General features: G+C 55.8%; 1 protein-coding gene across 1 annotated transcript; it reads right to left on the bottom strand.

The window, feature by feature from the left end:
- Positions 1-1,266: 1,266 nt before the first annotated feature.
- LOC308044780 (aurora kinase C-like) lies at positions 1,267-11,006 on the bottom strand (the record flags this gene model as incomplete). The annotated part of the gene is given in 10 exon segments (XM_080351643.1): positions 1,267-1,461; positions 7,875-7,934; positions 7,936-8,050; positions 8,413-8,561; positions 8,763-8,828; positions 8,830-8,902; positions 9,428-9,619; positions 10,310-10,376; positions 10,546-10,585; positions 10,959-11,006. Coding segments are annotated over 10 exon segments (1,005 nt in total).
- Positions 11,007-11,413: the final 407 nt, after the last annotated feature.

The raw sequence follows: 11,413 nt of genomic DNA, 5'->3' as shown, positions 1-11,413 counted from the left end.
GTTGTATTGACAGAGGGAACTAACATTTTAAGGGTTAGCTAAACATATAATGGGTGCCTACTAACGAACTAACACTTTAAGGCTTAGCCACACAATAAATGCTTAGTTTAGAGCTTTATGTTAAGAAGAACAGAACCCCATTGAATGCCAAGATAAGAAGTTTTACTGCACCTAGCTGTAAACTTGAGGAGACAAGATAACGAAGATTTACAGCAAAAAGGGGGCGCCAGTCTGGTTTCATTCAACTTGGCAGCTTGGGTCCCAGTCAATTCAACATAATGAGCCAAAGGTAAAAAGTTCACTGTGACGAAGCTGAAGGAGCTTCATCCAAAGACCCCTCCTCAAATTCACCAAGTGGCACTGCGCAGGCACAACAAGGGAGCGTCTATGGAAATGGTTCTCTGAGACTCATTTTAATCAGAAGCGGGAAAGGTTATGAATATGTGCAGGCATTCCTGGGGTCATTATGAATAAGTAACACCTTACTGTATTTAAGCACACTTCTTATTGTTTAAAGGTGTGCATGTTGGGCGGAGTGAATCCCCCACGCACCCAGCGCTGTTTTGCTTATGCTCTAATGAACACGTGTCCAGAGGAGGTGGGGGCCTGACTACAAACTACAAACCACACTGAACACTTGCAAGATAAGGTCTTGTTTGCACTTTGCTGGGAAGAACGGAACTGTCTGGGAAAAACAACGATCCAAAACTAACACAGAGGAGACATTACAGACATCTGCAAAATGGGGCCTATTTCACACTTTGCTGAGAAGAAAGGATTTATTCAGACAAAACAGTACCTGCAAGGCTATGGACCATAAACAATGTCTACAGCTGAAAAACAAAGGCCCACGTGGAATCGGAGAAAAAAATCCAAGGAGAAGCAAGAAGACCTCACAGTTAAATATTGCTGTTGGACTGAATGATGGTATGAACGGTTTGTAAAGATACAGAAGTCTATGGTTTACTATGCTCGGGTTGGACCCCTGTGGAGGTACCAGCTTGTGCCAGCCCTGCTGCTATTCTACTCCAGTTTTTTTCCCCGAGAATTTTGTCGCCCGCGGTCTGCCCGGTGCGCGGTGCCACCCGCGCTCTGCCCGGGGCGCGGGTGTCAGGCCTCGCAGCCGTGTCCCTGCGCTCGGCAGCTGCTGCAGGGGAGTTGCAGCTTTACTTTTGTTTCATGCAGTAGTTGACACCTTTGGACGGAACTGTGACACGGATGTTTAGCAAAGCTGCAGGCTGATATTTATTATATTACCGCAGATCTTTAATAATCCAAGTGTTTGAACTCACGGGGTGGGGACGCGCAGGCAGGGGGCAGCAACCGCCGGGAGTGGGTGCGCACCCAGGGGTGCTGCAGCACGTCCCGCGGGGGCAGGCGCTGGGCCGGGCTGCGGCGCAGCAGGTGCGAGATGAGATCACGGGCGCCCTCGGGCACGGGGGGCGGGAAGTGCAGGTCCACCTGGCGGGACGCGGGGGACTCAGGGACCCTGGAAATGGACGGGGCACAAGGACACCCCCACCCAGCACCGGTGTCCCTGGCCCCTCAGTCGTGGGTCTCGCCCCACAGTGAGAATGGAGGGTGTGGGGCAGGTGCTGTGTATGTGGGGCCCAGATCCTGGGGTCCTGCCCAGCCCTTGGGTTCCCCAGCAGCATGTGGGTGTGGCAGAATGCAACCCCCCCTCGCCTCTCTCCCCCTCTTCTGCCCCCACTCTCCCCCTCCTTCCTTCAGTATGGAGGAGTGGGCACATCTCCCTCTCTCCTGGCTGCCGTGGGCCTAACAGCTTCTTTGTCTGGCCCCAGAGCACCCGTACCAGCAGAGTCGTTAGGGGCAAAAGCCGCTGGGCGCCCACACCCAGGGTGGGGGATGTTTTTGGGGGGCTTCCGGGAATAGGAGGAATGACTGCAGTCAGGTCAAGCTCTTAAAAACGGGACACTCGTCGAAAACTTCCTTTTTGGTTGGAGTTTTCTCAGAGAACGAGCTTAGCCACTGCCGCCAGGAGCCACGGCCCCCCCCAGCTCCCCGGAACGGAGTCTCCGCTTGCCTCGCCCCCACGGCCGTGAGTAAAACTTCTCGCAGGATTGCGAGTATATTTATACTTTCTGTGCCCGTTTGCACACATACTCTAAATTATCTCTTTAAAATAATTACGGATAGGCTTGGGCAAGTGTGTGCTTCTCCGGGACTCAGGGGCGACTCCGGCATTGTTTTGAGTGAAGCCACGTGCATGCACTCTGTGGACCGCCTGCTGTAGTGGTTGCCGCCCCTAAATAAGTTTCCAGCTGATATTCGAACCTGTATTTAAGTCAATTTGGAATATTAAAACCCTGTTTCACCAGTTTAATAAAGGCTGCTTTGGACCCTGTTGTACTTCGGGGTAATATTCCGTGACAATTTGGCGTAGTCGGCAGGATATCAGAGATGGAGGTACTTTTTAGAGGGTTGAGTAACATTTCTGCAGAAACCTGGCATTTTGCGGCGTAGTTTTTCATTATGTGGTGCGCGATGTGCTTCAGTTTGTGTGTTTGCTTAAAGGTAGCACAGGATCTGTGTAAACTTAAGCACCGAATGGAGGAAAACTTCTCGCGGCAAAGGGAAAAGTTTGACTCCTTAAAGCAGGACCTTTTGTGGCAAACCAAACAATTTGATTCTTTAAAGCAAAACCTTTCGCAGCAAAGCGAAAAGTTTGACTCCTTAAAGCAGGACTTTTCGCAGCAGAGCGAACAGTTTGATTCCTTAAAGCAGGACTTTTCGCAGCAGAGCGAACAGTTTAACTCCTTGAAGCAGGACCTTTCGCCGCAAGGCAAAGAGTTTGACTTTTTAAAGCAAAACCTGTCGCGGCAGAGCGAACAGTTTGACTGTCTAATACAGGACTTTTCGCGACAAAGCATACGATCGGATTATTTAGAACAGAGATTTGGCTTGTTAGAACAGAAACTTGGTTTTTTGGAACAAAAACTTGAGTTTTTGTTAATTAATATGAGAGCTTCCTCCAGCGTCCCCCCAGTTCAGGCGTGCTCCTCGGCCCCCGCGCTTCTCAACAGAGATACTGACTCTGAAAACAGCGCTGATGAAGGGGGGGTAGAGACTAAGAACGTGCGTCCTCTTATTAGAACTGAAACACATACGGATGGACGAGGCAGAAATCCACGCACGGCTACCCATAGCATGCCATATTCAGGACTGGAGCTAGGGGATTTACAAACTAGATTCTCACAGAAGCCGGGCGAGACAGAGACTGAATATCTTTGGCGCGTTTCACTTACTGGGGGTGATAGAATATTATTGAGTAAGGATGAGGCCACAGGTTTCTGGGGCCCGGGGGTATTTTTAAGTGATGGTCCAGACGGTGATCAGTCCATTACATCTCGTGTAGCTTACTGGGCTGGTGGTATAGATCTCAGGGAACATGGGGAGCCAGTGGCAATTGTTATAAAAGGTTTATCAGACCTTGCCGAGGGAGTTCAAAAGGCGGCTTGTATACAAGCAATGTATGAAAGAGGCCGGCAGTCCCCCCCTATGGCGGCGCCGGTGGATCCCGTCCACCTTCGGCTGCTTATTAAAGGATTACCGGATGCCTTAAAAGTATATGTCCAATCCCTTAAGGAAAAAGTTCAGGGGGCTATTGATCGCAATAAGCAAAATCCCCGAAGTCCTCCTGAACATGTATTAACCTGGGCGGAAATTTTACACAATGTGGTTACACATGGGTGCGAGATGGGGTGGGTAGACCCGAGCGGCAGCCCGTATAGAAGCCGGGCGGTCCGGAAGACGAGCCGAGCCGAGCCTCTTTAGGGACCCCCCCCACTAGGCCGCCCCCCCCGTCACAGAAACCGGAGCGTTTTGGCTGCCAGTCAAATCAGAGTAGCAGTTTGCAGCGGAGCGACCTCTGGCATCGTGCAGCCGCTTTGGGCGTGCCTCGAAAACTGGTGCACAAGCTCTCCACTGAGCATTTACAGGAGCTAGTGGAATACTTAGAGGGAAGATCAGAGAACAAAGAGAAGGCACCGGCAACCGCCCCCCGCCCCGAGGACAAGCGAAACACTAACCCTTTCGCATCCTCACAAAGGGAATCAAAAAACTAGTAAAGGCGGATGGGAACCGGGACCGCCCCACCCGCTTGGTATTCTCCTGCCAATGGTCCAGTGATAAAGAACCATACATACATATTCCCGTTGGTCCAAGGCGAATAAGTGTGAAATTTTTAATTGACACGGGTGCACAAATCAGTGTTTTGAACAGGCTGCAAGCTGACAAACTCGAGATTAAACCATCAAGGAAGGCCATCAATATAGTAGGGGTAACGGGTGTAGCAGAGAGATGTCCTTTAGCTCGAATCCACCTTTTGCTGCCTGGGGAAAAGCGGACAACGGCTGTGGAAGTTGCCCTGAGTCCTTATAAAGCGAACATATTGGGATTCGATATTTTGGCAGGTAGACGATGGTGCTTACCTAATGGGGAGATTTGGAGCTTTGGAAGTCACAGGGCAGAGGTAGCCTGTATTAAAATATTGCCATTTACCTCTGCACCCTTGCAACTTGATCCTGCTCCACCCACATCTACAATAACCTGTACCCCACGTTCCCCCCTGCTAAATGCAGCAAAACGGGGCACTACGGAGGTTGTTAATGATCTTGAAGAAAGGCAAATAAAAAGCCGCAGTGTCCAGACGGCCCCCTCCCCGTACCAGCAACTCAGGGGGTCTGGCATAGCAAAGCCCCACCCCGCGAGTGCCGGCGACTGCCCTGGGACTGGCGACATGAAACGGAGTGGCCTGAGAGAGCTGCTAGAAACGCATGTCCAGTACGGGCATAACCCGAAAAACGGACGCAAACTTCCCCCCGTAAAACTTCTGTCGCCTCTCTGCGCATCTCCCCCCGGCCCGCCACCGTTCCTGGACCCTAAGTTCTGGTGGTGTGGGGCAGGGCAGCCCGGCCTCGCGAGCGCAGGCAGGCAACCACCTTCCGGCTGGCCGCCCCCCCCCACTCGCTGCGGGCGGGAGCACCCCCCCCGCCCCGGCTTGCAAACTGAAGTTAAAAAAAAAAAAAAAAAAAAACCCGCGGCTTGGGACCAGCAACCCCGCCCGGCTCAGTGCTCTCTGAGGTTCAGAGGCAGCTCCCATTAGGACCCGGCAATGTGCCTTAGCACTGCTGCTTGCTAAAAGTAGCTGCTAATATTACTTGCTATCAAAAAAATTACTGGCACTCTACTGCAGCTAAATGAGGCATTATGGAGGTCATTAATGATTTTGATAAAGAGTCAATAACAGGCAGCAACTCGATAAAGACCTGCCCCTAAAACAAAAGGTCCAAGAGATATTTTCTGCTCAGAACTTCTGAGCTAGTCTAACACGTTAACTATGAAAGCCCGGTTCCAAAGGGACCGAGGTCTGTTCTTTGTGTTTTCTTGCAGGGCAAAGGAAGATGACAGGGTGGAAGAGAAGTACAGATGCGTGTATCTCCACAACAAGTTGTCTCATATTAAGAGACTAATAGAGGATTCTGACCAGCAGCAAGCAGAATCATGGCACTAGCCTTTGCTTCGGCCTGGACATGTGCCTTTGCATTACGGAAGTTTCAGTATTAGCAGACTTAACTACTTTTGTTGTTGATATTGCTTTTATGCATATTTGAAGATTTTAAAATTTGCACAAAATAATAATAATAATAATAAGCCATTGCTTTGGAGGGTTAAAGAGGCACGTGTATTTTGCTGTATACAACCCGTTTTGTTACAGCAGAAGCTTAACCTTTTAACTTAAACCCCCATTGCAGTAGTTGCCTTAAGGTGTTTGCTTGTGTGTGTTTGGTGTGAAGTTTTAGCTACACCAGCTCCCCATTGCTGCAGCAGCCGGGGACCCCACATGGCCTATGGGTGTCCGGGCGCGTGTGATTTAATGTGTGTGCACGAGTGCCTGATGGGGAATGCAGAATAAAGCTGCTACTCTTGCGTAAGCCAAATGCTCAGGTTAAAACAGCTGATGAGTGTTGCTGTAGGTTTTCCTTCTACAAAATCTCTGTTCCTGTTGTGGAAGAAGATCCAGCTAACACCAGCAAGGGATGGAAAAGCATCCAGATGCCTTGAAAACACCGCCAACAATGACGGAGTGGAAAAGGATCCAGCTAAAACCAGCAAGCCATTCAGAAGGAAGACAGTCACAGGAATGGAAACACTAATGAACTGTGACTGATGCTGGGACTCATTAATTACCTTGGGCAATTGTTGATTGTTGCAATTACTTCGATTCTATTGTATATTGTTATTAATAACTGTTTGGCAGGGGTAAGTCAACACATGAGATATGGCGATCCACAGTGGACATTAAGGCTCACTGGCAGGAATGTCCCCTTTTACTTTGGAGGCAAGAGGTGGCTGTCACACCACTCTGGAGTTATGACTTGACCATGACTGTAGTCATAGGGTGGGATTGTGGCAGAATGCAACCCCCCCTCGCCTCTCTCCCCCTCTTCTGCCCCCACTCTCCCCCTCCTTCCTTCAGTATGGAGGAGTAGGCACATCCCCCTCTCTCCTGGCTGCTGTGGGCCTAACAGCTTCTTTGTCTGGCCCCAGAGCACCCGTACCAGCAGAGTCGTTAGGGGCAAAAGCCGCTGGGCGCCCACACCCAGGGTGGGGGATGTTTTTGGGGGGCTTCCGGGAATAGGAGGAATGACTGCAGTCAGGTCAAGCTCTTAAAAACGGGACACTCGTCGAAAACTTCCTTTTTGGTTGGAGTTTTCTCAGAGAACGAGCTTAGCCACTGCCGCCAGGAGCCACGGCCCCCCCCAGCTCCCCGGAACGGAGTCTCCGCTTGCCTCGCCCCCACGGCCGTGAGTAAAACTTCTCGCAGGATTGCGAGTATATTTATACTTTCTGTGCACGTTTGCACACATACTCTAAATTATCTCTTTAAAATAATTACGGATAGGCTTGGGCAAGTGTGTGCTTCTCCGGGACTCAGGGGCGACTCCGGCATTGTTTTGAGTGAAGCCACGTGCATGCACTCTGTGGACCGCCTGCTGTAGTGGTTGCCGCCCCTAAATAAGTTTCCAGCTGATATTCGAACCTGTATTTAAGTCAATTTGGAATATTAAAACCCTGTTTCACCAGTTTAATAAAGGCTGCTTTGGACCCTGTTGTACTTCGGGGTAATATTCCGTGACAATTTGGCGTAGTCGGCAGGATATCAGAGATGGAGGTACTTTTTAGAGGGTTGAGTAACATTTCTGCAGAAACCTGGCATTTTGCGGCGTGGTTTTTCATTATGTGGTGCGCGATGTGCTTCAGTTTGTGTGTTTGCTTAAAGGTAGCACAGGATCTGTGTAAACTTAAGCACCGAATGGAGGAAAACTTCTCGCAGGATTGCGAGTATATTCATACTTTCTGTGCCCGTTTGCACACATACTCTAAATTATCTCTTTAAAATAATTACGGATAGGCTTGGGCAAGTGTGTGCTTCTCCGGGACTCAGGGGCGACTCCGGCATTGTTTTGAGTGAAGCCACGTGCATGCACTCTGTGGACCGCCTGCTGTAGTGGTTGCCGCCCCTAAATAAGTTTCCAGCTGATATTCGAACCTGTATTTAAGTCACTTTGGAATATTAAAACCCTGTTTCACCAGTTTAATAAAGGCTGCTTTGGACCCTGTTGTACTTCGGGGTAATATTCCGTGACAGTGGGGCAGGGGCTGCTCTCCACAGGCAGGGTCCCCATGGCAGGGGATTCCAGGGGGGTGTGAGCTCCCTAAACATGGGGTCTCTGTGGCAGGGTCCCCCCTGTGAGAGCACAGCACGTGAGGCTGGGGGTTGCTCTGGGGTCCTTGTGGGTCCCCGGAGGTGCTCCCCGGGTGGGTGAGGGTCCCTAGGGCGCAGTCCCCACCTTGGTGATGCGGTGGTAGGTCTTGTTGTGGGAGAGGCTCTCGAAGGGGGCGGTGCCCAGCCAGCAGCTCATAGCACAGCACCCCCAGGCACCACAGATCCACCTTCTCGTCGTGCTCACGTCCCTCCACCATCTCAGGGGGAAGGTAATCCAGCGTCCCACACAGTGTCCTCCGCCTGGGGGGCACCCCATGAGGAGACACCCCCATGTGTACACGTACCCACCGCCTCTCCAGAGGTACATAAAGGCAGCTCTGTTTTAGGGGGAGCCCCGCCTTGGCATGTTGGAGTCCTCTGGGGTGCTTGCCACCCCCAGGCCGGTGACGCCATCCCCATGGGGTCTCAGCCCCTGCTGTGTCCCTGTCCGCACAGGGTGCCCCATGGAGGACCCCCCCCAGAGCGTCCCCAGCCCTACAGGGCCCCTCCCCAGATCATACCAAAGGGGAGAGGGTGCACAGACGACCCAAAGTCAGTGATCTTCGGCTCCTCCAGCGCCACAGGGTGCTCCCCCAGACCCACAGGGCCCCCCACAGCCGTACCGGAGGGAGGGGGCGTGCACAGACCACCCGAAGTCGGTGATCTTCAGCTCCCCCATCAGCCCCAGCAGCAGGTTCTCAGGTTTGATGTCCCGGTGGATCACCTTCTTCCCGTGGCAGTACAGCACCGCGTCTGCCGCCTCCTCCATCAGCTGGGGTGATGAAACGAGGGGGTCAGGGCACCCCCAAACTGACCAGGGGGCCCTTGAGGACCCCAACACCAATTCTTGGGTGGGACCTCAGCATTTGGGGCTGGTCAGGGGGCCCAGACCCCCATGTGTGGGGGTCACCCTGGTGTCTGGGGTGGCTCCAGAGCTCCCCGCTAGGGGTGCCCCATTTCGGGGTGACCTGACCATGGCGGTGCGGGTGGCATCGAAGCGGCCTTGGCGCTGCAGCTCCTTGTAGAGTGCCCCCCCCGGGCGCGTACTCCAGGATGAGGAACACCTGCCGCTCATCATGGAAGTAGTTGTAGAGGCACAGGATGTTGGGGTGCCTGAGGGGAACAGGGACACATGTTGAGGCCCCAGGACCCCCCACTACCACCCCAGAGTCCCCAGTGCCTCCCATGGGCTCTCTGCAACTGACCCCTGCTGTCACCTAGGGGACCCCAGAACACCCTCAGTGTCACCTAGAGGACCCCAGTGCCACCCACCATCACCCCAGTGAGCCCCAGGACACCCCTCCACTGTCACCCCAGGGTGTTCAGGACAGCCCCCACCATGACCCAGAGGACAACAGGACTCCCACACTGTCACTTCTGTGCCACCCACCACCACCCAGGGGGTCTTCTGGGACCTGTTGATATCATACTTGGGTCCCAGAATCCCCTCACTGTCACCCCGTGGGTCTCCGAGTGCCACCTCATCACCCCAGGACCCCCCACCTCATCAGCCCAGGGTCGCCCCAGTGCCACCCACCATCACCCAGGAGGTCCCCAGGACCCTACCAGCACCACCCAGGGTCCCCAGGCTCCCCCACCCCGCCTCCCCCCGACACCCTCATGCCTGTGCTTCCTGACTGTAGGTGGGCCATGATCTCGATCTCTCGCCGCAGCTGGTGCTCCACCCCTTCCTTCTCCACCTGGGACTTGAAGAGGACCTTCAGCGCCACCAGGAATTTCATGCTCTGCTCCTGTGCCAGGTAGACGCTCCCGAACTTGCCCTTCCCCAGCGGCCGCCCAATCTCAAAGTCATCCAGCGTGAAGGTCCGTCTGCAGAGTGGGGGGCAGAGACACACGATGGCGGGGGCACCCCATCATAGGGGGGACACCCCATCACAGGGGGGACACCCAGCACCTGCGCCCACACATAGTCAACACCAACCCCAGTGTCACCCACCAATGCCCAGGGGTCACAGGACCACCGCACTGCCACCCATGGGGTCTCTGGGATGCTTTCCCCACTGTCATACTGGGGGTAACTGGGCCCCCCAGTGCCACTCAAAGTGTCCTTGGAGCCCCCACAATCACCCCAAGGTCCTCAGGACACCCCACAGTGCCGCCCACCATCACCCAAGGGGTCTCTGGGACCCCCCAACTTATTATACTTGGGTTCCCAGGACACCCCACGGACCACAGGACCTCCCCACTGTCACTCCATGGATCCCAGGAGCCATCCTCATTACCCCAGGGTCCCCTCAGTGCCACCCACCATCACCCCAGGGGCCCCAGGGCTCTCTTCCCCCCAACACCCAGGGAGTCTCTGGGACCCCCACATTGTGGTCCCCAGAAGCTCCCCAGGAGCCCCCCGTTGTCACCAGGGGGTAACTGGCATCCCCCAGTGCCACCCAGGGGGTCCCTGGCACCCCCTCCCCCATCACCCCAGGGTCTCCAGTGTCCCACATCACCCCAGGGGTCCCTGTTACCCACAGGCCCCCCAGCTCTGCCCCCACCGTCACTCACTGTGGCGGGGGAGAGGCCTGCAGGGCAATGGGCTGCAGGGGCGCAGCTCCTGGTGGGGAAGGCTCAGCTGCGGGAACCCCCACACACACCCTGGGGGCCCCCGAGGACCCTCCCGTGGGACACAGGTGTCCACGGACCCCCAGGTAACACCCGTGCCCCCACCAAGGGACCCAGGCGTCCGGGTGCCCCAACTCCTCCCCATGGGGCTCCGTCCCCCGGACCCTCCCTCCCCGTACCTGGCCGGCGCTCCAGCGTGAGCGGCTCCTCGCGGCGAACCTGCGGCCCGGCCGGGGAGGGGTGTCACCCTGAGACACCCTGCAGGGGTGGGGGACCCCAACACCCTCCCCAGGGACAGGACACCCCCCCAAAAAGGGCCCGGGGGTGCCTGAGCGCACCCCCCTGGGACGGGGCCACCTCCAGGGGTCGGTGCGGCCCCAAAGCACACGGGACCAGCCCCAAGGGTGCCCCAAGGATGGGGCCCAGGGGGCACCCCGAGACCCCCTCCCAAGGACGGCCCCCCCCGGAGGGGTTTGGGGCACTCCGAGACCCCCCATCCCAGGGACTGGGACACTCCAGAAAGGGCAGCGTCACCCCGAGTGCCCCGGGGGGACACCCTGGCAGGGGAACGTCGCGGGGGAGGGGGTGTCACCTCGGGCAGGCTGGACACGCCGGGGTCCGCGTTCTCTTTCTGCGCCATCCTGGGGGCGGGGAGGGGACACAGCATCACCACGGGACCCCAACCCCTCGGGACCCCCAACCACGCGGGACACGCTGTCCCCGGATCCTCAACCCCTCGGGATCGCCCAGCCCCCCAGGACCCCCGGGACCCGCTGTCCCCGAATTCCCAGCCCCCCGGGACCCCCGGGACCCCCTGTCCCCGGATCCCCGTTCCCGGACCCGCTGTCCCCGATCCCCGCCCGCCGCGCTCTGCGCCCCCTCCCGCCGCCGCCTTCAGACCCGCCCCTCGGCTGCACGCGCCGCCCGCCCATTGGTCCCCGCTGCGGACGGCCCCGCCCCCACCCGCCTTCCTCCCGCCCCACCGTGCTTACGCCGTTTCTCATTGGCCAGCCACGCCGCCCGCCTAGCGGATGGGGCGGGAGCTCA

Source organism: Nesoenas mayeri, assembly GCF_963082525.1.
Source record: "Nesoenas mayeri genome assembly, chromosome: 11".
Lineage (NCBI taxonomy): Eukaryota > Metazoa > Chordata > Aves > Columbiformes > Columbidae > Nesoenas > Nesoenas mayeri.
This window is presented reverse-complemented; position numbering and strand designations above follow the sequence as displayed.